Here is a 27,327-nt window from a genome sequence, read left to right as displayed (position 1 = left end):
TATCTTTATATTACCTTTAACTTAGGCTGCTTTCCCATAGCAGATAAAGAGCAACTCATGTATTATTTAAGAACTTTCTAATCATATTATTTCCATTTTCCTCCCATCTTTTTGCTGTTGTCATACATTTTACTTCTATATGTTACAAAATCCACAATACATTATTACTTTTGCTTTAAAAACCAAGTATCTTTTTTCCCTCAAAATATTTATTTTGAGAGAGAGCACAAGTAGAGGAGGGACAGAGAGAGAATCCCAAGCAGGCTCCGCACCACCAGCGCACAGCCCATGCAGGGCTCAAACCCACAAACCATGAGCCAAAATCGAGTTGGACACTTAACCGACTAAAACCACCCAGGTGCCCCCCAAGTATCTTTTTAAAGCTACTAATTCCAGAACATTTCCAGCACTCCGAACGTAAACACCATACCTGTTAGTCACTCAATTCAATTATCATTTAAAGGAATTAATAATAAATATCTTTATATTTACCCCACATTTACCACTTCCGGTACTTTTCAATCCTTTGTAAAGATCCATATTTCTATCTTAAATAATTTATCTTTTGCCTGAATAACTTCCTTTAACATTTCTTGTTGTACAGGTCTGCTGGCAACAAATACTCTCAGCATGAGTTTGTTCAAAAGTCTTTATTTCACTACTATTTCTGAAAAGTATTTTCCAAGATAAGGAATACTAGGCTAACAGTTTTGTTTGTTTGTTTTTAAGCACTTTAATGATGTCTCTCCACCGTCTTTTGATTTGCTAAATTTCTGATAAGAAATCTGCTGACATTCTTGTTACCCTACATAATGTGTCTTTTTTCTCTGCCTGCTTTTGAGATTTTGCCCTATCACTGGTGGTCAGCAATTTGATTATGATGTATCTTGATGTGGTTTCCTTTATACATATTCTCCTTGAGATTTGTTGTGCTTCTTGAATCTGTGGGTTTGCAATTTTCATCAAATTTGGAAATTTTCTGGTCATTATTAAAAATGTCTTTTGTTCTCCTCCCTCCCTCTTTTCTGGGCTCCAATACACATATGTTAGACTGTTCTTGTTCCTGACTACTGTTCCTGTTCTAGACATTGATGATCTGATAATTTTTCCTCACATTTTTTCTCTGTCGCATTTTGAACAGTTTCTACTGTTACATCTTCACGTTCACTGATCTGCTGGTGCCTCATGTGCTGCTAATCCCTTGAGTATATTTTTCACTCCATTTCCATCTCTGGAAGTTATATTGAGGTCTTTTTAATATCTCTCCATTATGTTAACCATTTCCTCTACCTACCTGAACATATAAAGCATATTTAAAAGAGCTGTTTTAGGGGTGCCTGGGTGGCACAGTCGGTTAAGCCTCTGACTTTGGCTCAGGTCATAATCTTGCAGTTGGTGGGTTCGAGCCACACATCAGGCTCTGTGCTGACAGCTCAGAGCCTAGAACCTGCTTCAGATTCTCTGTCTCCCACTCTCTCTGCCCCTCCCCTGCTCACACTCTCTCTCAAAAAATAAACATTAAAAAAAAAATAGAGCTATTAAAAGAGCTGCTTTAATGAACTTTTTTATTCCATCATCTCTGGGTTTATTTCCATTTTTTTATTTTTCTGATTATTTTCTAATTATAGGTCCTATTTTTCTGGTTCTTTGCTTGCCTGGTAGTTTTTTAATTGGACAGCAGGGACACTGTGAATTTTATGTTTGGGTTACTAGATTCTGCTATATTCCCTTAAAAAGTGCTTGTTTTTGTTCCAGAACACAATTAAGTTTCTTGGAATCATCTGGATCCTCCAAGGCTTGCTTTTATGCTTTGGTAGGGCAGGTCCAGAGCAGCCTTTATTTAGGGCTAATTTAGCCCTATAACCAAGGCAATATCTTTTTGATGCCCTACATATACTTTGGCTAGTGAGAACATACACTATTCCCAACCTTGTGTGAGTCTCAGCCTACTATTTTTCAGTGGAGTTCTTTTTTTTGGCTTCAGGTAGTTTCTTCTTATGCATGTGAAGATCAGTACTCAACTAGACTCAAGGGTACACACCTGCATATCTCTGGGGTTCTCTGGGCAACTTCTCCTCTCTTACATTGTGCCCCACAAATGAGAGCTGCCTTTGCCCCATCCAACTCCCATCTCTGTCTTCTCAACTCAAGGAAACCACTGGGCTCTATTTGGGTTCCCCTCTCAGCTCTGCAGCCTGAAAAACACCTCCCAACAAGAAACTGGGGCAACCACGGAGCTCGGTAAATTCGTTTCTCTTCTTTCAGTGATCACAGCCGTGTTGCCTCTTATCCAATGTCTCTAAATTGTTATTTCATATGCTGACTTTCCAGTTGTTTAAAATAGCAAGGTAAATTCAGTCCCTGACATTCCATCGTTGCTGGACAGAATCAATTTTGTAATCAACTAGTGATTTCACAATTTCTTATCTAAAGTATTCATCCAGAACTCTCTTTTTTAGTACCTAACAATGCTAACTACTCCTTTTTTTCTTGGAATTTGTTCCACTCTTAGTTTGACACTAAACTCTTAATTCTCCTGCTTCTCTATGATTTCTTATTCTTGAATCCCCAAATATAGGCAAATTTCCAAAGTTCTGTCCTTGCCACATTATCTTTTTCCATCTGTGCAGGATTCTCACCATGTGTGATTTCAACAAGGCCTACAATTTCATTTATGACCTCTTTCTTTTGCTGCTGACTTTTAACACGAGAGAAGCATCACATGTAACTGGCTCTGGACTTTTTCATTCATGAACAGAATACAAAGAAAAAAAGAAGAACACAAAATGTAAAATCTCAACTCCATTTTAAAATGTGAGAGTTCATACATATACTCTCATAACACGTAACCAAAACAAATAAACAAACACACCCAGAAGTTAAATCAGTTAAAATGTTAAGGATGATAATCTATTCTATGGATAATTTTTTCTTCTATATACTTTTCTGCCTTTTCTACACAGGCACACATAAACACACACACATTGGCATACACTAAATTTATAATGAAAACTTATTTTCTAAATCTCCACTTCCAGCTCACAGCTTCAGCATCTCAAACCAATATAGGCCAGCATCTCAAACCAATACATATTCAAAGACTAGTCACATATCTTCCACCTAGAGCCTGCCTGTCCTTCTCTGTTCTATTTAATAGTACAAAGTCCTCTCATAAACTTCAGTCATTTCAACTTGTTCCTCTGTCCCCACACTCAGTCAACAATCCTGACAGAAATGATTCTCAATTCATGGGAAACAATATTACTGCAGAAAGCTCTAGAATAATGATCTTAAGCAGCACTGAATAGCTAGAGAATGAGATCCCCCCCCCCTTTTTTTTTCTAGGTCAGAGATACAGGAGAAATCTGCAAAGAGGAAGCAATCCCCTTGGCATAGAACCAGGTTGTGCCAGGGGTAAAGAGGTAGACTTTGAGGAAAGGGCCAAAGTTGGACAATAAGCCCAGGGGAAAAACTACTGTACTGAGCAGACTGAGAGTCAAGAGGCTGGGGACTTAATGACCCTCTATTCTGGTTGATACATATACATGAAAACAAGGAGAAATATGTAGTAAAATAAAACTTTAAATGGCACTATGGTATAAATCTGTTTTGCTGACAAAACTGGCATTAAATGATGGTTGATGTGAATAATACACACTACCAACTTTTTACATATAATTAACCAGCTCTGAATGATAAAGTCTTACCTTTTTATTCTAATGCTCCTTTAAAAATAGGTAATAGGGGAGCCTGGCGCTTCAGTCGGCTGAGCATTGGACACACATCAGGTCACAATCTCACGGTTCACAAGTTTGAACCCTGCATCAGCCTTTCTGCTATCAATGTGGAGCCCTCTTCAGATCCTCTGCCCACCCCACGTCCCTCTCTCTCAAAAATAAACATTAAAAAAATAATAAAAATCGGTAATAAATGAACAAGGTACAGAATTCAAAGATCACAAAATACAATGTCTGAGCCTTGAGGACATTATGTTAAGTGAAATAAGCCAGTCACAAAAATACATACAAATATTTTATGACTCCACTTTTATGGGGTATCTAGAGTAGTCAAATCCATAGAAACACAACGTAGAATGGGTGATTGCCAGAGGTAAAGGGGAGGAGGAAACGAGGAGCTGTTTAATGGGTTTGAAAAGTTCTGGGGGCACCTGGGTGGCTCAGTTGGTTAAGCATCAGCCTTTTGGTTTTGGCTCAGGTCATGATCTCATGGTTTGTGAGTTTGAGCCCCACTTCGGGCTCTGCTGACAGTGTGGAGCCTGCTTGGGATTCTCTCTTTCTCAAAATAAATTAAAAAAAATTGTTTTAAGTCCTGGATACTGGTTATACAATGATGTGAATAAAATTAACTGAAGAGTACCGAATTGTACACCTGAAATGCTTAATACAGTACATTTTATATTATGTGCACTTTGCCATTATGAAAATTTTTAAAATTTAAAAGTATACGAGTATTCAGGGAAAGTATCTCCCATTTTGTTCCCCAGCCACCAACTTCTCCCCAGAGAGCCAGCATTAATATATTTTTCTATACTTCCAGAAATATTCTATTTATATACTTTTTATGTAAATGACTTAAAAAATATACCCACACAAAATACAGTTGGTCCTTAAACAACACAGGTTTGAACTTTGCAGATTTAGTCATAATAAAATTTTTTTTTGATGAATACAGTATAGTACTGTAAATGTATTTTCTCTTCCTCTTAAACATTTTTCCTCTAGCTTATATATTTGTATAATATACAAAATATGTGTTAATTCACTGTTTATGTTATGTTCACAGCAAGCCTTCCAATTAACAGTAGGCTACTAGCAGCTAAGTTTTGGGGGAGTCAAAAGTTACACACTGGAAATGCAAATCAAAACTACAATGACTTCATACTAGTCAGAATGGCTAGTATTAAAAACACAAGAAATAACAAGTGCTGGCAAGGATGCGGAGAAAAGGGAACCCTCACCCAGTTGGTGGGAACGTAAGTTGGTGCAACTGCTATGGAAAACAGTAGTTTTCCTCAAAAAATTATAAATTCTGTATGATCCACTAATTCCACTGCCAGGTATTTACCCAAATGAAAACACTAGTTTCAAGATACATGCACTCTTATTTACTGCAGTATTATTTATAATAGCTAAGAGCTGAAGGCAATTTAAGTGCCCATGGATGGATGGATGGATGGATGGATGGATAAAAAAGATGTGGTATATATGCACACTGAAGTATGACTCAGCCATAAAACAGAACGAAATCTTGCTATTAGTGACAACATGGATGGACCTAGAGTGTATCATGCTAAGTGAAATCAGAGACAAATACCACAAGATTTCATTTATATGTGGAAAAATCTAGACAACAAATGAACAAACAAAAACAGAAAAATTCTCACAGAGAACATACCTGTGGTTGCCAGAGGGAAGGGGGGGTTGAGGGGACAGGCGAAACAGGTGAAGGAAATTAAGAAGTACAAACTTTCAGTAATAAAAAAAAGTCACAAACAGGGATGAAAAGTGTAGCAAAAGGAATGCAGTCCATAATATTACAACAATGTTGTATGGTGACAGAGTGTAACTGCATGTATAGAATTGTGGATTATTTTGAATACCTGAAATGTAACACTGCATGCCAACTATACTTCAACTTTTTTTTTTTTTTTTAACGTTCATTTATTTTTGAGACAGAGAGAGACAGAGCGTGAACAGGGGAGGGGCAGAGAGAGAGGGAGACACAGAATCTGAAACAGGCTCCAGGCTCTGAGCTGTCAGCACAGAGCCTGACGCGGGGCTCGAACTCACAGACCGTGAGATCATGACCTGAGCCAAAGTCGGACGCTTAACCGACTGAGCCACCCAGGCACCCCTATACTTCAATTTTAAAAAATGCAAATTGTACTACACAGGTGGTCAGTGCCCCTAACCCTCATGTTTTTCAAGGGTCAACTGTATTAGCATACTACATATATCATTCATGCACCTTGCTTGGTCTTTTAAAAACATCTTAAGAGATGTTTCTAAATTAGTTCACAAAGAACTCCCTTTCACTTTTTAAGAGCTGCTATTCATTCACTCTATTACATTACCATTAATTATTTCACCAGTTCCCCACTGACTGGTAACCAGATTTTGTCCCAACTTTTGTTATGATAAGCATGGCAATGAATTAACTTAACTGCCACATACAAGAGTGTATATGTATGTATTCGTGTTTACAAGCACAGAAAAGAACAGCTAAAAAAAAAGGGGGTATGTGCATTATGACTGTGTATATACATGCTATTATCTACTTAGAATTTGTTATTGAATTATAGCATACATTCAGAAAAGTACACAAAAGCTTGATGAATTTTCCCAATGTGAGCACAACTGTGTAACCAAGACCCACATTAAGATATAGAACACTACACGCCTCCAAAAGCTTGTCTTGTGTTCCTTTTCAGTGAGGTAACACTACTCTGACTTCTAACAACATAGCTTTAATTTTGTGTTTTGGAACTTGTATTTTTATCTGGCTCTTTCACTCGCCATTATGGTTGTAAGAACCATCTATTTTTGTGTGTAAATTGTAACTCATTCATTCTTGTTCTCTGTAATATTCTATTGTATAAACACATCATAATTTATTTATCCTTACTACTCTTGAAGTACATACATTTTTAATTTTAATGGATATTATCAAACTGCTCTTCAGAGTTTAGAATCCTACCATTCCTATATGGAACTTGATACTTCTCTACATCTTAGCCAAGTTAATCAAAATTTTTGATCTTTGCCAATCTAATACATTAAAAATGTTTTCAATATAGTTTCAATTTGCTCTTATTATGGCTGAAATTTCCTGTTTAACTACTATTTGTGTTTATTTTCAACTGTCTTTTTTTAAGTTTGTTTGTTTTGAGAGAGAGAGAGAGAGAGAAAGAGAAGGAGAGAATTCCAAGCAGGTTCCACACTGTCAGCGCAGAGCCCAATGCAGGGCTCAAACTCAAGAACCATGAGATCATGATCTGAGCCGAAATCAAGAGCTGGGTGCTTAACTGACTGAGCCACCCAGGTGCCCCTATTTTCAACTGTCTTTGAATATACTGTGCCCACTCGTCTGTTGAGATGTTGGTCCTTCCTGTATTTATTTAAAAGGATTCCTGTCTTTTCCTTTTCTTTAAAGGAAATTAGCTCCTTGAAAATGATGCACGGCAAATATTTTTTCCCAGTTTATCTTTGGCATTCCAACTTCATTTATGCTAGTTTTTGCCATGCATAGGTTTTGTCTGTCTTTATGCAAATTAATCAACTTTTTCTCCTTATGGTTTCTGAGATTTTATAAAACTTAGAGCAACTGGAACTCTCATATGTTGCTGGTGGGAATGTAACCTGGTATACTCACTGTGGAAAACAGTTTGGCAATATACACTAAAATTAAACATATATGTAGCCTATGACCCACCACTTCCACTCAATTCCAAGAACAAATGAGTACTTAACACCCAACAAACACATACAAGAGTGTTCTAAGCAGTTTTATTCATTTTAGCAAAAAAAAAAAAAAAACAAAAAAAAAAAAACCCAAAATTTCTATCAATGATAGTGTGGCATATTAACACAATACTACACAATAAAAAAGAACTGCTACATGCAACATAAATAAATCTCATAGATACAGTGTTAAGCGAAAGAAATGAGACACAAAAGAAGACTTAATATATTGATTTATTTGAAGATCAAAAACAGGCAAAACTAATTGATGGCTAGAGGCCCAAAAAGCGATTACCACCAAGGGGGTTGGTACTGACTAGGAGGCAAATATAAGGGAAACTTTGGGGGTGCTAGAGTCTATTTCCTGATCTAGGTGACAGATCCTGTTACACGTGTACAGATACATAAAAAATATTGGCCCTTTAAAATATGTGTACTTTCCTTTTTTTTTAATTTTTTAAATTTACATCCAAATTAGTATATAGTGCAACAATGATTTCAGGAGTAGATTCCTTAGTGCCCCTTCCCCATTTAGCCCATCCCCCCTCCCACAACCCCTCCAGTAACCCTGTTTGTTCTCCATATTTATGAGTCTCTTCTGTTTTGTCCCCCTCCCTGTTTTTATATTATTTTTGTTTCCCTTCCCTTATGTTCATCTGTTTTGTCTCTTAAAGTCCTCATACGAGTGAAGTCATACGATTTTTGTCTTTCTCTAATTTCACTTAGCATAATACCCTCCAGTTCCATCCACGTAGTTGCAAATGGCAAGATTGCATTCTTTTTGGTTGCTGAGTAATACTCCATTGTGTGTGTGTGTGTGTGTATGTATATATATGTGTATATATATATATATACCACATCTTCTTTATCCATTCATCCATCCATGGACATTTGGGCTCTTTCCATACTTTGGCTGTTGTTGATAGTGCTGCTATAAACATGGGAGTGCATGTGTCCCTTCGAAACAGCACACCTGTATCCCTTGGATAAATGCCTAGTGTGCAATTGCTGGGTCGTAGGGTAGTTCTATTTTTAGTTTTTTGAGGAACCTCCATATTGTTTTCGAGAGTGGCTGCACCAGCTTGCATTCCCAAAATATGTGCACTTTCCTATCTGTGAATTGTATCTCAATAAAAGCTTTTCTTTTTTTTAAGTGAGATGGCAAGCTAGCTTTCTTTTTTCTCAAATGGCTAACACAATACTACTTACTTATCGAAGAATTCACTGTTTTCACCTTCATTACCTGTGACATTTCTATAAATGAGGTCACAGCACTACTCTCAGCTCTGTTCTGGGGATAACCTACCTGCTCCGGCATGCTTAATCACTTCAGCTTGAACCCTGACTTTCACAGTACTAATTCTCCTTCGTGAATTATTGATTTTCGTATTTTATAAAAAATTCCATTTGTGTTCTTTCATATAAACTTTAGAATCATGTTTTTAAAAGCCTGTGGAAATATTAACTGGGATTACACTGAATTTACAAATTATGTTTGATCAACTCCAAAATACCTTCAATGTAAGATGTACAAATTTATGTAGCCCTAAAAAAAAAGACATTGCTACCCTGACATAATGCTGCCTTGTGACTGAGGATTTTTCTTTTAGGCTTATTAAAATAGCTCTTTTAGCATATGCATATGAATTGTGCTTATAATGAAAGGAATATAAGTAAAATAAACTGGTTAAGATGTTCATAAATAACACTTCTTCACCACTACCACATGGCCAGAAGTGACTAGAAGGTATCCTCAATTTTAAGGCATATCTCAATTAAAAAAGTTTTTTAATGTTTGTTTATTTTTAAGAGAGAGAGACAGAGACAGAGCACGAGTGGGGCGGGGGCAGAGAGAGAGAGGGAGACAGAATCCAAAGCAGGCTCCAGGCTCTGAGCTGTCAGCACAGAGCCCTACACAGGGCTTGAACTCGCAAGCCACAAGACCATGACCTGAGCCGAAGTTGGACGCTTAATCAACCCAGGTTAAGCCCAGGCACCCCAAGGCATATCTCAATTTTAGAAATGACAAGACGCAAAAGTGCATTTAGCAATATGCAATATGACAGTCTACAGGGATAATGATATCTTTCCAATGTGACAGTTATCCTATCTAAGAAAAAGTTATGTTTCAGCATTTATTCAATTATTTTATGTCCTTCAGTGAAGTTTCACATTTTTCAGAGATACCCTTTGTCTTCTTGTTAAATGTTTTGGTTTTTTTTTAATGTATTTTGATATAGACTTTTTTCACTTTAAAAATTCTGTTAGCAAGATGTGCAAAACTGCTGTTTAGAAATCTACAAAACATTACTGAGAAAAAAATTAAAGAAGACCAAAACACACTGACAGACAATGTTCATGAACTGGAAGATGCAACTGTGTAAATATTTCCATTATCCCTAAACTTATTCAATGCCAATTCCAATCAAAATCCTAACAAGTATTCTTGTAGAATCTTACAACCCGATTCTAAAATGTATATACAAATGCAAGGAGCCAAAAATAACCAAGATTTATTATTTACTATTTATCAAGATTTATAAAGCTACACAGTAACTCTCAAACCTGAGATTCTAAAGAGCTTCAGTTCATGTGCTTTTATCTATTATATTTATCACATTTGAAATTAAAATAGAAAACTGAAATATTTGTTCACTTAAAAATAACAAGAGGGGTGCCTGGGTGGCTCTCTCGGTTAAGCTTCCGACTTCGGCTCAGGTCATGATCTCGTAGTTTCTCGCAGTTCGAGCCCCATGTCGGGCTCTGTGCTGACAGCTCGGAGCCTGCAGCCTGCTTCGGATTCTGTGTCTCCCTCTCTCTCTGCCCCTCCCCTGGTTGTGCTCTCTCTCTGTCTCTCAATAATAAATAAATGTTAAGAAAAAAAAAATGTTTTAATTAAAAAAAAATAACAAGAAATCCATTACATATTAACAGAAATAAATTCTTTATGAAAAATCACTATTTTCCAAAACAAAAACTTAGTGAAGAGTCACATCTGGCTTAAAAAGAGACAGTTTTTGTCTAGAGACAATTAAAAAGAATTCCACATAGATTGTTGACCTAAATGTGAAAGACAAAATGTAAGAGAAAATATCTTTATAGAGAATATCTTCAATACCAAGATACAAAAAGCTGATTATAAAGGAGAAGGTTAACTATGTTAAAACTAATAATTTCTGTTAATCAAAACATACTTTTAAGAAAATGAAAAGGCAAAGCAAGCCACAGAGTGGAAGAGAATATACACAACACAGATTATCTGAAAAAATATACATGAACATACATAGACATATATAGACACATGTATATACATACACACATATATACATATAAATATGTATACACATATGTATCTTAAAATGAATAAGACAAAGAACGAACACCAGGTAAAAAAATGGGCAAAAGACTTTAATGAGCCTTTCAAAGAGAAGATCTCTAAATGGCCAACAAAAAAACAGAGGAAAGGCTGCTCAACCCCTTTAGTAATTAGGGAAATGCAAATTAAAACCAAATAGGAACGTTAAATAGAACAACCACTTTTGGGAAACTGTTCTATAGTTTCTAACAAAATTATATACCTACCCTATGACCCAAAAATACACTGAGTGTGTGTGTGTGTGTGTGTGTGTGTAAAATCATACAATGGCGCTAAGCAATAAAAAAATAACTGATAAAACCAACAACTTGGATGAACTGCTATTATGCTGGGCAAAAGAAGCCAGACACAAGAGAGTGCATACTGTTAGGAGTCCTTTTACATGAAGTTCAAGAATAGGAAAAGCAAATTTACAGTGATAGAAGTCAAAACAGTATTGTCAGGGGGCGCCTGGGTAGCTCAGCGGGTCCAGCGACCGACTTCGGCTCAGGTCATGATCTCACGTTTGTGAGTTCGAGCCCCGTGTCAGGCTCTGTGCTGACAGCTCAGAGCCTGGAGCCTCTGTGTCCCCCTTTCTCTCTGCCCCTCCCCCACTCATGCTCTGTCTCTCTCTGTCTCAGAAATAAACATAAAAAAATTTAAAAAAAAAACAGTATTGTCAGAATAACAGCTTCTGACTGAAAAGCTGCATAAGAGTACTTTCTGAGGCGATAGGAATGTTCTTCTGAGTAGTGGCACATGCATATATAAAAAAATTTTCAAGTTGTACATTTAGGATTTTTGCATTTTACTGAAATACACCTCAATAACCCACAAAAATCCATTACATATATACCAGAATGGCTAATAAAATTTAATAGACTGACAATTCCAACACCCGACAAACAGGTAGAACAACAGGAAATCTCATACATTGTTGGTAGGAATCTAAATTATTGCAATCACTTTGGAAAACAGTCTGGCATTACCAACTAAAATTGAAGACACACAAAAATGTTCATAGCAGCATTATTCATAATTGCTGCAAAGTGAAAACAACTTAAATGTCCATCCAAAAAAAGAGTGAATAAGTTAATTGTGATGTATCTGTATAACAGAATAGTCAGCAATGATACCTAAACTCTAGTTCCGTAAAACATGGATGAATTTCACAAAATACTGTTGAGTGAAAGCAGCCAGAATAAAGAATACAAACTAAATGGTTCCATTTAAATGGAACCGTTTACAAAGTTCAAAAAGCAGGAAAAACTAAACCAAATTTAGATGCAACCTCAGGTAGAAAAGTAAGAAAGTGAGTATCATAAAAGTCAGGACAGAAGTTAGTTACTCTTGAGAAGGAGGAAGAGTATATTTGATAAGGAGGGGATTAAGGGAGGACTTTCTGAAGACAATAGTCTATTTGATTACCTGGATGTTGGTTACAAGGGTTATGCTTTGTCATTACTATGTCAAAAAAGATGCACAGCTCAAGGTCTCTTCCATATGTATGTTACAAATCAGAACAAAAAAGGTTAAAAAAAAAAAATCAATGGGACCTGGTGATTGATTGGATTTGGTGGGGGAGGGGAGGGTAGAGAAACAACCAAGGACAACTCCCAGGTTTCTGACTTGCACAACTGCTGGGGCAGTGATGCCTTTCACTGGGATCAGAAAAAGCATTTTCAGGGTAAGAATATTAATTAAATCTTGGACACATTAACTTACAGCACTTTGGAGACATCTAACTAGAGATGTCCAGCAGGCAATTAGATATGCAGATCTAGAGTTCAAAAGAGAGATATAAATTTTGAGGCTATAGACATAAATTTCCAGGCTAGAGATATAAATTTTAGGTTCATCTGTGAGTGATGCCATGAACACGGACATGACTGTTTAGAGAAAGAAGACTAACAAGAGGGTAGGGCTGATTCCTGGTAAACCAACATAACGGGTAATTGCAGGAGGATAAGCCAGTAAAGAAAGCTGAGAAGGAACCAAGTGGTAGGAGGAAAATCAAGAACATGTCATGAACCATTAAGCAAGGGAAGAGAACGTCTCATGAGTAATAAGTCACCCACTGCAGGTTGATGCATACTTAAGAGAGAATATGGCTTATGTGCAATACTCAGCAAGCCAGTTTTTATTCCACCTCTTTCTGGTTGATTTGAGACAACAACCCAAGAGAAAAACCAATGCTTCTGAGAATGGCTGAAAGTTTCTATGTTATCTTTAGAAGTGAGCAATCAAGGCCCTTCTCACTGTTCTTTCTCCCTGATTCTCAGGAAGGAAGAGGACAGATTTGAGAGCACTGATAGGGTCTGTGTGATACTGGGTAGAATCGCCATTAAAAGTTCAGCACACGAGTACAGGCTCACTTTTCTGCTTCTTCTACATGACTAGAGTAGTATGAGAAGCCCTCAAGAGGGTTTCTCTTCTCTAAGTGAGAGCCAGGGCCAAACCTACTACTTGGGCAGAAAAGGCCTGAGGCGTGTGGCCAAGGCCAGATCAGCAGTCAGCCAAAGCAAATGTGCGCTTTGGTTACACAGCCCTGGGCACTGATAGGAATGAGTTAGAGCAGGCTTTGCTCACATCACAAAGGAAAAATCTAGCCATGTTTGAGAATTGGGGAGATGAAAGGGGTCCATATCACAGCCTGTTTTAGTTTGAAACAATTTAAGACTAACTGGATTAAAAAAAAAATTTTCCACATGAACCCAGCTGAGCTTATTACATTCTTTTGTCTTGGGAGTTTGGTACCCAAGTCCTAGTTAAGAATAAATGCAAAGTATTTTAGTTTTTCATTTGTAAGTACAAATATTTAACATAAATTTCTTCCTTGGGGAGCCTATAGACTTGAAAATAGTGGTTGCAGACTAGAGAAAATTGTTCCTGGGATCCATGACCAGGAATACCATCATAAAATTTCTCAATTTACAGCACCACATAAATCACATACAAAACAAGACCACAATGGGCATCTAGGTTAAAATGATAACAGATTAGTAACTCCAGAAATAGATACAATATGTTACTTGATGGGAAGTTTTGAGTAAAGGTTGACTCCCAAATTCATCTAAAAATTAAGTACAATTCTAATCAAAATCTCATTGGGATGTTTTTTAGAACTCATCAAAATAAATTCTAAAATTCACCTGAGATGGAATAGCCAAAACATTTTTTTAAATGAGCATATTTGCCCTATCAGATATCAAATTACTATTTAAAACCACAGGGCAGGTGGGGACTATAGTAATGGAAATGTGTGGAAACACAGACAGCATGTCACTAGAACAGAGCTGAGAATCCAGAAAGAGGCCCTATAGAATACAAGGAAATTCTTGTGGTACTTCAAATATGGTCAAGTCAATAAATTGGGAGTTAGGCAAAAGTCTATCAATTTAGAAAAAAGTTAGATCCCTACCTCACACCACACACAAAAGTATATTCCATTCAAACTAAAGGAGCTAAATATGAAAAAAAATTCAAACAAAATATATGAAAGTTAAAAAAAAAACAACCACCTTGGGATGCTACAGATTTTGCTGAACAAGATTAATGAAAGAAAAAAAAAAAAACATGTTTTAAAACAATAGCTACACTTTATGAGCATTTACTTTTGTGCCAGGTGCTATACTGTTTACAGAAACTGGTGCATTGGTACACTTCATATTCACAATAATCCTGAGTTAAACACTACTGTCACCCTCATTTTATGAAGAGGAAACTGAGACAAAAGAGAGATCAAGTTATGCAGCCAAGATTTCAATCCAGGTACTCTTGCTCTATAGAAGTCTGTGATAGTAATTTTTTTTTTTTCAACGTTTTTTATTTATTTTTGGGACAGAGAGAGACAGAGCATGAACAGGGGAGGGGCAGAGAGAGAGGGAGACACAGAATCGGAAACAGGCTCCAGGCTCCGAGCGGTCAGCCCAGAGCCTGACGCGGAGCTCGAACTCACGGACCGCGAGATCGTGACCTGGCTGAAGTCGGACGCTTAACCGACTGCGCCACCCAGGCGCCCCTGTGATAGTAATTTTTAACACAATGCACAAGCAGAAATAAATCAAACTTCTAAAACACAGTGTAGTTGAGTATACTCCACCTTAATTCATATTTTGTCATGGATCTTCCACTATTTTACTTCTCAAATACAATGATTATTTATTTTTTTTTGAGAGAGAGAGCATGCACAAGCAGAGGAGGGACACATACACAGAGAGAGAGTGAGTGAGAGAGAGTGAGAAAGAGAGAGAGAGAGGGAGACAGAGAGAGATGTACAGAATCTGATGCAGGCTCCAGGCTCTGAGCTGTCAGTGCAAAGCCCAATGCAGGGGCTCGAACTCTGAAGTTTGAGATCATGACCTGAGCCAAAGTCGGACGCTTAACCGACTGAGCCACCCAGATGCTCCTCAATGACTATTTTTAAAATGGTCAATAATCACACAACAGTGACAATAGCATCCTTGAAATTCCCCTAAGTTATAGATGCTCATAATGAAAGCAACTTTATAGCTTATAATCTAATGGTTTTAAAAATTCTTAGTAAAAGAATTTTTTCCAAATGAAATTTTATGTGGATCTATAATGAGAAACAGATTAAAGTAGTATTTCATTCTATCACTGTATTTTATTTAAGTATTTACAGCTTTTTAAGTGTTTTATTTTATTTATTTTAAATAGGCTCCACGCCCAACGTGGGGCTTGAACCCACAACCCTGAGATCAAGAGTCTGATGCTCTACTGACTGAGCCAGCCAGGCACCCCTTATCAGTATATTTTAAAAGCTCAAGTTTTATAACATTTACAATGAAGGTGTTCTGATTAACACAAACTAAATTATGGATGATTGGGGCAGTCAGACTTGTTATGTTTTGATTGCACAGTATCAAGAAAAGCCCGATCCAAAGAGATTAGCAGTTGCAAATGATAAAGACTTTTTTTGTCATTTTTTTAATAGTACGTTAATGCTATCTAAGGATTTTATTATACCTGTCCAGAAGTCTAAGTAGAAGAACATTCCTAAGTTAAATCTCTAATAATAAATCTTAAAATATGTAATAATGATGACATGACATATTATGCATAAAGCAGTCACATGTAATAGTATAAGGCAATAAGAGTTCCGTAATAGTGAATTTGCTGATACAATTTTACATGAGCAAACAAGCACCGGCCTGAATTTTTAAAATTGCCAATATATAGCTGTAATTCTTCTAATCAATAGTATTTTTTAGAATTCAACTATATACACAAAGAAAGCAAGAAACTCTATTATAAGGATTGTTATCCTGAATGGTGGTCTTATGGATAATTTTAATTTTTTTTTTTTTTTAAGAAAGAGAGAGTGCACGAGCAGGGGAGAGGCAGAGAGAGAGGGAGGGAGAGAGAGAAAATCCCAAGCAGGCTCTGTACCCGCAGCATGGAGCCCAACACAGGGCTGATCCCCCAAACCGTGAGATCATGACCTGAGCCAAAATCAAGAGTAAGACACTTAACCGACTGAGCCACCCAACTGCCCTAGGATAATTTTAATTTTGTCCTTTTGCTTATTTTCCCTCAAATATTCTAAACATGTTACTTTCCCCCTCTTCTTTTTTACTTTTTATCTCAGAATAACTATAAATCACAGGGATTTGCAAAAAATGCACAGAATGGTCCCCAGGTCACTTTTCCAAACTTTATATCTTGGTTAATATTTTGCATAACTATTGTACAATATCACAATGAGGAAACTAATCTATTTTTTTTTTTTTTGAAAGAGAGAAAGAGGAAAGAGCAGGGAACAGGCAGAAAGGGAAGGATCAGAGGATTCAAAGTGGGCTCCATGCTGACAGCAGAGAGCCCAACACAGAACCCGTACCCACAAACCTCAAGATCATGACCTGAGCCAAAGTTGGACATTCAACCTACTGACCCACCCAGGTACCCCCAGGAAACTAATCTGGGTACAATCTAGAGTTTACTGAGATTTCACTACCTGCATGTTTGTGTATGTGTGTGTTTCTATGCAATTTTATCACATTTGTAGCTTCGTGTAACCACAACTGAAATACAGAACTGTTCCTTCCCCACAAGGCTCCCCTCAAGCTACCTGCCTTAACCAAGCCATCCCTTCCCCCATTCTGAACTCCCTGGCAATTACTAATCTGTTCTCCATTGCTATAATTTTGTTATTTCAATAATGCTATATAAATGCAATCATACAGTATGCAACTATTTAAGATTGGTACTTTTTCTCACCTAGCATAACTATCCTGTGAGATAACCTGGCAGTATAAATCAGTGGTCTCTACTGTGTTAAAAAATTTAGCATGTTATGCAATTGAGTATATATAAATGTTTATAATGTTTTAAAGTTTAACATGTTAAAATGTGAATCAAATGCTTATGAAATCCCTGTTGTACCACCACACAACTAGGAGTTTGGGGAATGAATTTTGAAAACGGATAATCTAACACCAATCTAGTGCAACTGAATACAAATACTATATAGAAGAGAAACCCAAGGCTCAGTGCTTTTAAGTTTTGTCCAAGTTTGCAAGAACACATGGTTTATAAGAATGCCTGGTTTTGCGTTTTTCGGGACAAGCTCTAGATTCCAGTCCTTTCCCAACCCAGGTGGGTCTATGTTACATCCAAATATGGCCACTTGCTAGTCCCCCCAAAGGGCCACCGTTTTCTGCCTTTCCCAATACTGTTCCCTAAAGTCTTCCAAATTGTCAAGGAAATGAATCCCTGTTAAATTCCTACTTCTGTATGGTGATTTAGCCAGCACCACACCCCAGGCCCAATTCTCCTGACTCCATGTACAGTAGGTCCATGACTCAACATCTCTCTCAGAAAGGGCTACCCCACCCTAGTACGAATTCAAACTAACTTTCTCCCCTCCCCGCCTCTGGTGCCTAGATGCCCTTTATCTTCCTTTCCTTGGCAATTATGTTAAGTCTTCCTGATAGCTCACCCCACTGCATACCTGTTCACTAAGTGTGACAAACTCCTTATCTTCACAAGTTGAGGATTAGAAGGCAACCACTCCAGAAACAACTTCTTATATACCATACCTCCATAGTTATGTCCTTACTTTTCTAAAAAAATTGCTCTAAAAAAGTAAAAGCTATAATACAAACACTAGGCATTTTGGCATACAGATGTTAAAAAAAAATGGCACCAAGGTTGGCATAGTTTTAAAAATTTGGCTGATATGGGCGTCACTCTGTCAATATTAGATCACTCAATCTAATATTGAGACAGACTGCCTGGGTTAGAATCAGGCCTCTGCCATCGTATTACCTAAATCAAGTTTCATTTGTATTTTGTGTGCCTCAGTTTTCTCATCTGTAAAACAGTGATAAAAGCACCTCATAGGACTGTTATGAGAACTAAATAATACAAGTAAAGCATTTAGAACACTGCTTAGCACACAGTAAGTATTATCTTAAGTTTTCACAGTTATCTCTAATGCATGGCAGTCTGGTCACCCTTTGTGGATATGCCTCCTTTCCTCTTGTACTCTAAGTCTGTACTGCTTCTGAAATTTCCATACCAAGAAACAATAGTAACATAAGAACCTATATTTTATTTATTAGGTTCATATCAGTCAAAACAAACTACTAGAACAAATTTTCTTTTACATATCAGCAATTATTAACAACATAACAAATGTGAATATAAGCACTTAAAATATGTGATGGAAAGAATGCTAACAAAAAGTAAGGTACACATCAGGATATATAATATGATAATTTATGTTTAAAAATGGGGGTGGCACCTGGGTGGCTCAGTTGGTTAAGCGTCCGACTTTGGCTCAGGTCATGATCTCACAGAGCATGAGCTTGAGCCTCACATCAGGCTCTGTGCTGACACCTCAGAGCCTGGAGCCTTCTTCGGATTCTGTCTCCCTCTCTCTCTGCATCCCCACCCCACTTGTGCTCTCTCTCTTTAAAATAAATATTTAAAATAAATAAATAAAATAAAAATGGGAAGACTAATACGGTCATATTTATGCTTGTATGTGCACAAAAAGCTCTGGAAAGTTTCACAGTTGCTGATGGAGGACAACTGCATGTTTGGGTGACAGGGTTATGAAGGAGATTATTCACCATATATGCTTAGTATCTTTGAATTTGAAGCAGCAAATGCATTATCTATACAAGAATTTAACTGAAAAAAAATGTAGGCGGGGTCTCTAAACAAGTACTCTGGAAGCCAGGCTTCTAGTCCCAATCTGCTGTAACTGTGTTACCCTGGGCAAATTGTTTAACCTCTGAGTCTAGGTGGACAAAGCGAGGAGCACCAAAAACTTCAAGGTTCTATTCTAAAAATGTAAGATCTCAGGGTGCCTGGCTGAGCATGTGAGTCTTGATCTCAGGCTCATGAGTTCAAACCCCACGTTGAGCAGTGGAGCCTACTTTAAAAAAAAAAAAAAAGGAAGATTTCAACAAAGGGGTAGTAAGTAGATGGCACTACTACTTTTTTTTTTCTGTCATGAGAGGAGTACTAAACCAACATTTTGCAAAAGAAGGCAACTTTTTGAGGAGTTGATGGCTTTCAAATACTATTTTACAGTTGATGGCTTTCAAATACTATTTTACAGCTTTTAAAAATGTAGAATTGCCAAGCCTATTAATCTTTAAAGATAACTTGTATTATTCTTAACAAAAAAAACCTTTCTTAGAAGGGGGTCTAATGTAACTTGCAGAAAATACCTATAAAGAATATTCTGCATATCATATTGTTTCTCTTGCCATGCTTCTGAAATTGTTTTAAATGGACTTTAAGTCTTTATACTATGGCATGGAGGGAACAATAAAGTATAATAATTTACATTTAAAAAATACACAAATGACTGGGGCACCTGGGTGGCTCAGTCAGTTGAGCGTCCGACTTCAGCTCAGGTCATGATCTCACGGCTCGTGAGTTCGAGCCCCGCTTCGGGCTCTGTGCTGAGCCTACTTCATATTCTGGGTCTCCCTCTCTCTCTCTGCCCTCTCCCGCTCATGCTGTCTCTGTCTCTCAAAAATAAACATTAAAAAAATTTTTTTTTAAATACACAAATGACTATACCTTAAACAAACAACTTACATTACTTAAAGGCATTTATTATCAGATACTGCAAAAAAAGTAACATCTCCAATCAATGGCAACAGCCATAATTGAGTATATAATTTATTCCAGGTACTATCCAGGTATTCATTCCTCCTATCATTGTTAATCCCACCATCCTCTGGCAAAGCAGGTTTTAACAGCCCCATTTACCATATGTAGCAATGGAGGCTCCCTGAAGGTAAGTGACCAGCTTGAGGTCACAGTCTAACAAGCAGCAGAACTAGGAGCCCACCAAGAATCTTTGGATCTGAGCTCTGCACAAAACAGGGGCTACTGAATGTTGGCTGGAAGGCTGGTGCAGGTTTGCAACAGACTTTTTACTGATTTGTATAAAAATGAGGAAAAATAATAAGAAAGGAAACTTTTTAATAAAGCTAAATGATTCAATCTTATTTCATTTTACTTTACAGAGAGATGGTATGGGAGGGGGCAGAGGGAGAGAGAGAATCTGAAGCAGGCTCAGCAGGGCCTGATGCAGGGTTTGATCCCATGACCCTGGGATCATGACCCGAGTTGAAAGCAAGAGTGGATACTCAACCAACAGAGCCACCCAGGTGCCCCTAAATGATTCAATTTAGAGGTCTTTTATTCTGAAATTCTGTCCTCTCAAATTATTTGAGTTAAAATATCCTTTTTTATTTTTTTATTTTTTTATAAATTTTTTTTAACGTTTATTTATTTTTGAGACAGAGAGAGACAGAGCATGAACAGGGGAGGGGCAGAGAGAGAGGGAGACACAGAATCGGAAGCAGGCTCCAGGCTCTGAGCCATCAGCCTAGAGCCTGACGCGGGGCTCGAACTCACGGACCGCGAGATCGTGACCTGAGCTGAAGTCGGACGCTCAACCGACTGAGCCACCCAGGCGCCCCAAAAATATCCTTTTTTATTTATTTTTTTTATTTAAAAAAAATTTTTTTTAACGTTTATTTATTTTTGAGACAGAGAGAGACAGAGCATGAATGGAGGAGGGTCAGAGAGAGGGAGACACAGAATCCGAAACAGGCTCCAGGCTCCGAGCGGTCAGCACAGAGCCTGATGCGGGGCTCGAACTCACGAACCGTGAGATCATGACCTGAGCCGAAGTCGGACGCCTAACCGACTGAGCCACCCAGGCGCCCCAAAAATATCCTTTTTTAAAATAAAATGATAGTGAATGTAGCTAGTGATATGTTACTGTTTTTATTGGCTACACCTGACAAAACAAAAAACAAACAAAACAAAACAAAACAAAAATTAGTAACTCCAATGCACCCAATTTGGGGTGGTGGTGGATAATTTCTTCTTTAAAAACAATTTTTTTAAGTTTATTATTTATTTTGTGAGAGAGAGAGAGAGCGCGGGGGGGGGGGGGGGGGGGGGGGCGGGGGGCGGTTGGGTAGCAGAGAAAGGCAGAGAGAAAGATTCCCAAGCAGGTTCCTTGCTGCCAGTGCAGAGCCCCACGTGGGGCTTGAATCCACGAAACCTTGAGATCATGACCAGAGCCAAAACCAAGAGTCGGATGCCCGACAAACTGGGCCACCAGGTGCCTTCTTCTTTTTTTTTTTTTTTTTGCTTAATTTTTAGTTGAGAAAGAGAGCACACTCAGGGATGAGGGGAAGAGGGAGAGTGGGAGGGAGGGCTGAAGGAGGGGGAGGGGAGTAGGAGAGGGGGAGGGAGGGAGAGGGAGAGAGACAGAGAAAGAATGAATTTTAAGCACAGGCTTAAGGCTGTGCTCCATGCTCAGCACAGAGCCCAACGCAGGGCTGGATCCCATGACCCTGGGATCATGACCCAAGATGAAAACAAGAGTCAGATGCTCAACCAACTGAACTATCCAGGTGCCCCAATAATTTCCTTTGAAATCCAAAGTCTGGAAACTATTCCCTTAAGACAATGATGCCTTCCTAAATACTAGAGGACTTTACAAACACAGATACATCCCCACCTAAAATTCTCTCTTTAATCTCTATTCTGTTTGGATTAAGACACTGAAGGACTGAAAAATGAGAATAAAGTGGGATTTAGCAATCCAAAGTCACATGAGTTAACACTGGGGGGGGGGGGGCTTACTTTAGGATTCATCAGGTAACTTTCCTCATCTTTTATCTGCAATTCTACTCATTCTAACACGGGCTCAGACTTCCTTTTCCTAAAATAGTCACATTTTTAATACCTCTACTAAGTGGCAATCAACAATTAAGTCAAAAAAAAAGAATTACTTGAGGTCTCCGATAATCTGATTTTATTTAAAGCCTCTCTGAAAAAATAAAAAATTTTAACAATGTTTATTCTAACTATATACAAAAAAAATTGGTCTATAAATCAGACGCAAGCCACTTTAATTTCCAAATTTCTGTACCTCCATTAAATACACACACACACACACACACACACACACGGTATACACATATACATATATATATATATATATATATATACACACACACACATAGTTTTGTAAGCAGTTTATAAACAGGCTGATCAAACTGGATAAATTTCTTGAAAATAATTTTATTGTGTATAAGGCAAATAAGTTATTTACTCCTTTTGTTAGCCACGTTTTATTTCTTACCTATCCTCCTTTAGCAAGCATCAAACTTATTTTATGTAACTAAAAGTTAGTTGCAATAACAACGTATTAAATTCACATTTAAAACTATGGTTTTTAAGATCCAGTTATTTTTAGTCTTACTTTTATATTACTTTATGGTGCTTTATTAAAATTTAAAAAAGAGCACAAAAACATGGACCTTAAATGACATATAACTGAAAATACCTAGAGTCTGCACTTATTACATGGTTCAAAACATGCCTTCTCAAAGGAAAATCAATTTTAAGAACTTAACCACACAGTTTGGGTAACATAAAACAGTCTTTCCATGCCCACATGTTAAAAGGCCCAGTTAAATTTATTATAGACTACAGTGTTTGCAAAATCTAAAACTGGTAATAATTCTGCCTAAACTCCATACTCACCTAATATCAAAAGTTATTTTTATTTCTTCTTTTTAAAAATTACTTAAAATATACTGCTGGATAGTCTTTTCACTATATATTTATTCAACTAACTCTGGGTGCAAGCTACTTTTAAGTGTAAAAGTCCTTTCCAATGGAAGTGAAAATAACATAAAAATGTTTGCATAAAATACACTCAGTGGCTCTCAAAGAGACGCTGAGTCTATTAAGTCTATTAACTTGGTTCAAAATACCCAATCAAAAATGTTAGCTTTTGTCACATTGATATATTTTAACTGTTAACTAATATCTACATTTTAAACGCACTGCGTTTAATGTAGCAATAATGATGACTATTTTCTCACTAACGCAACAGGATTTTAAGGGCAAATGAGATAGAGCTGTCTAACTGGAAAAGACTGGCTGCCTGCAGTTTGTAAATAGTAACAAGACAAACTCCCATGCTTGCTTCTTCATGTAATCACCAATATGTAGGTCAAAATAAACTAGTGAGCTATACATTACCATCTACCTAGCAATTACGGATCAACAGGAGGGGAAGAAACTGTTCAAATATGACTACTGTTAAGAAATGCAAATACTAAGCATCGTATGTCTTTATAAAAATTGTAACCTATCAATTCTGAAATCATTTTCACTTTTGCTACTTTTAATGAACCCCCCTCACTAATTTAAAAAAAAAAAAAAAAGCCGCCACTTTAAGATGTAAATTCCTCTTTTTTTCCAAAGTAACTTGCCTTGGAAAATCTAACGCAGAAAATAAAATATAACAGATAAATCACTACAACATTTTAAAAAACCTAAAGTTATCAGTAAACAAAAACAAAAACAATCCCTCCACTTAGGCAAGGCGTGTATTTTTAATCTTCTATGGGTATCCCATTATACTAATCAGCAACGTTTAAAAGTCACCAAATGCTCCAAACACTACCACTACACATGACATACTCCCTTTTACTCAAATGAAGCTTAAACTAGACCCAAACTCAGGCCAATTCCCCCTCTCAGGCACACTGAAATATACGAGGGGAAATCCAAGAAATCAGGTATGTTAAGTGCCGGTATCTTCTTCCAGAGTAGGGTCAAATTCGTGTTTGCCTGCAAATGTCACCGTCTCAAGAAGTCTGCAAATTCTCATTAGCGCTATAGAGTACAAAGAGGCCTGACCACAGAAACACCTGTCCTAGCACTGAGAAGACAGTGGGAAATGCAACCCAAGCCCACGCCGGCCGCACAGCCTCCGGCTGCAGCGAGCCGGGACGAGGGGTGGACACTGACCTCACCGCTCCCACGGCAGGGTCCCACACGCTCGACCCGCCTTCCCCGGCGAGAACCAGGAAATCTGTCACGCCGGCCGGGACCCACCCTCCGCGAACCCCTCTCGCTCCTTCCCAGCCCGGCCCCAGCCGGCCCAACTGCTCCCGGTCCGCTCCGGCCTCCCGGCTGCACTCTGCCACCTCATCCCTCCTCGCCGGTCTCGCGGCCCCGCCGCCTCCACCCCGGGAGCCTGAACTCGGGCCGTCCCCCGGGCCGGAGCCCCCGGCCGCCGCCCCCGGCCGCGGCCAGGCTCGCAGCGCCGTCGGTCCCTCCGCGGCCCGGTCCCCGCCGCCCCCCAGGCCCGAGCTCCCGCCGCGCGCTCCCCACCCCCAGCCTCCGCCCTCACCCCGCTCGGCCGCTCCCGGCCCGCTCCCCCCAACCGGGCTACCTGGAGGCAAGGGCGGCAGAGCACTTCACCCAAGGCCCTAGGTCGCAGAGGGCCCGGTGCTCGGGGTCCCGCTCCTTCTCCCGCTCCACGTGGTAGGCGTAGATGGAGAGCAGGATCCCGGCGGCGCACACTGCATACCGGGCCACCCGCTCCCACCGCGGCACCGACACTCTCAGCAGGACGGGCGCCGCCATCTTCCCCCCTCCGCCGCCGCCGCCGCCGCCTCCTTCGCCGCCGCCGCCGCCTCCCTCCGCCTCCACCTCAGCCGCCGCCGCCCGTCGGGGCCCGACCCAGCCGCCGCCGCTACCGCCACCGCCTCCGCTGCCGCCGCCACCACCGCCGCCGCCGCCGCGCCCCATTGGCTCGACCGCCTCCTCTGGGCCCCGCCCCCACAGGCGCGCGGCCCAACCGCCCCGAAAGGAGAGAGCCCGGCGGGGCGGGGAAGGCGCGCGCGGGCGCGGCGGGAGGGGGCGGAGCGCGCAACCGTCGGGAGGCCGGGCCGGCAGGAGGAGACAGAGGCGGCGCGGCGCGCGCGGCGGGCGGGGCAGAGTGGAGGGGCGTGGCCAGAGGATAGAGGGGCGGGGCTCCGGGAGGGGAGGGGAGGGGTCGTGAGGGGAGGGGAGGGGTCATGAGGGCGGTGAGGTGCCTGAGGGCTTTAGGGGACTGGGTGCAGCGAATAATAAATTTCACGTGTGACTGAGTAAGCCCTTGGCCCCTCCCCCTGGGGGGTGGCGATCATTGCCATCCCTTTTTCCTTTTTTGTCATCATTTGATATTTTTGGACCCAATCCACATTAACCCGGGCCAATGCCTGGAGTTCCAGAACCATGCTTCCATTACCTGATATTCCCCACAACCTCCAAGCACCTCCGTGTTCAACAGGTGCAAACTTAAATATTTTTTAAATTATTTATGAAAAAAACAACAAAGTTATGAATGCCTTGCTTCTCTGTAAGTTGAACTTGAGATGGGTTAACATAATTAATGTAATATAGAAAAATATAAAAACGAACTAAAAAAACAGGAAAAAGAAAAAGACAAATCAGAATAAAAAGAAAGACCAGGAGTAAGAACACAGGTAAGCAGGCCATAGAGTCTTGCATAATTATTAAGATTGAACCATAAATTTGGCTCTGAGCTTCCTGGTGATCACAACTAAAAGGAGAACATGTGTGTGTGATTCTCACGGTCTCTAAGAAGAAAGAAACACACCATTCTTGGGGATGGCCAGCTTTTCCCTGGTTTCAGTTCTCAGAGATTTCAGGAGCTTTACATAGTGATTTTGAGTAACAAGCAATGTCCTTGTTGGTAACAGATTACCCCAACGTTAGCAGCTTAAAACAAAAATCCCTTATTTTCTCACAATTTCTGTGGGGCAGGGATGCGGGTACCACTTTGCTAGGTCCTCTGGCTCAAGGTCTCTCACATTCAACTCGTGAGTCAGGGCTGCAGGCATCTCAAAGTTGGAGAATCCTCTTTCGGGCTCACTCAAATGCCATTCACAGGCCTCTGGTTCTTTATTAGTTCCTGGCTACATGTACCCCTCCATAAAAAGCTGCTATCTTCCCCTAAGACAAGGGATAAGAGAGGGAGATGGAAGTCACAGTCTTTGTTGTAATATAATCTCAGAAGAGACAGCCCATCACTTTTACTTACTCTATTACTTAGAAGCTAGTCCACAACTCAAGTGTCCATCAGGGATGAATGGGTAAAGAAAATGTGGTATTATATATACCATGAAATATTATCCGGCCATAAAAAAGAAGGAAATTCTATCATTTGAGACAACACTGATGAATCTTGCGGACATTGTGGTAAATGAAATAAGTCAGACAGAGAAAGACAAATATTATATGATCTCCCATGTATGTAGAATCTTAAAAGGCCAAACTCAGAAACAGATAGATTGGTGATTGGCAGGGGCTAGAGGTTAGGGGAAATGGGGAGATGTTGATCAAAGGGTACAAACTTCCAATTATAAGATGAATAAGTTCTGGGGATCGAAGGTGCCACATGGTGAATGTGGCTAATAATACTGTATTATATACCTGAAAGTTGCTAAGAGAGTAAATCTTAAATGTTCTCACCACATAATACTCACAAATTATGTGAGGTGATGGATGCATTAACTAACCTCATTGCGGTGGACATCTCACAATCAATTTGATCACAAAATGATCAAATCATGTACACTTTAAACTTACACAATGTTATATTTCAACTATATCATAATAAAGCTGGGAGGTAAAAAAAAAAAAAAGCTAGTCCCTAGGTTCAGTCTGCAATGAAAGGGAGGGGATTACACAAAAACATGGAAACCAGGAGAGGGAATCACTGGGAGTTTATCTTACAGGCTGTCTACCACAGTCCTCAAAAAATCACTACTCTCTCTAGTGGTTTCCATAAATCTGAGTGGACTCATTCTGCTGCAACCTCTCTCCTTCTGTATCCCTTTCCCGACTTGATGAGATCTGTTGATTATCTGGCTTCTTTCACTCATCATGATGTCTATGAGGTTTATTATTAATAATTGCACATAGCTATTATTATTTTTCATTGTTGTGTTATAGTCCATTATATGAATAACCACAGTTTTATTTGTCCATTCTCTCCCCACTGTTGATAGACATTTATCCTGTTTTAGCTGTTATGAATGAAGTTGCCATGAACATTCTATAAACGTCTTTTGGTGGACATAAACACTCATTTCTATTGGTAATAACCCC

General features: G+C 39.1%; 1 protein-coding gene and 1 non-coding gene across 2 annotated transcripts in view; both read right to left on the bottom strand.

Annotated features, from left to right (window-relative positions):
• Positions 1–24,924, bottom strand: part of VKORC1L1 (vitamin K epoxide reductase complex subunit 1 like 1) — a 63,431-nt gene extending 38,507 nt beyond the window's left edge. Inside the window, exon 1 of the mRNA XM_049638750.1 lies at positions 24,602–24,924. Within this exon, the coding sequence (XP_049494707.1) occupies positions 24,602–24,795 (194 nt within the window). The 5' untranslated portion in view covers positions 24,796–24,924. The remainder of the gene's footprint in view (positions 1–24,601) is intronic.
• On the bottom strand, positions 15,523–15,595 carry TRNAK-CUU (transfer RNA lysine (anticodon CUU)). The gene has a single exon. It is a non-coding gene; the product is annotated as a tRNA-Lys (tRNA).
• Positions 24,925–27,327: the final 2,403 nt, after the last annotated feature.

Source organism: Panthera uncia, chromosome E3, assembly GCF_023721935.1.
Source record: "Panthera uncia isolate 11264 chromosome E3, Puncia_PCG_1.0, whole genome shotgun sequence".
Lineage (NCBI taxonomy): Eukaryota > Metazoa > Chordata > Mammalia > Carnivora > Felidae > Panthera > Panthera uncia.
The sequence above is the reverse complement of the archived record's forward strand: the minus strand, read 5'-3'. Positions and strand labels throughout refer to the sequence as shown.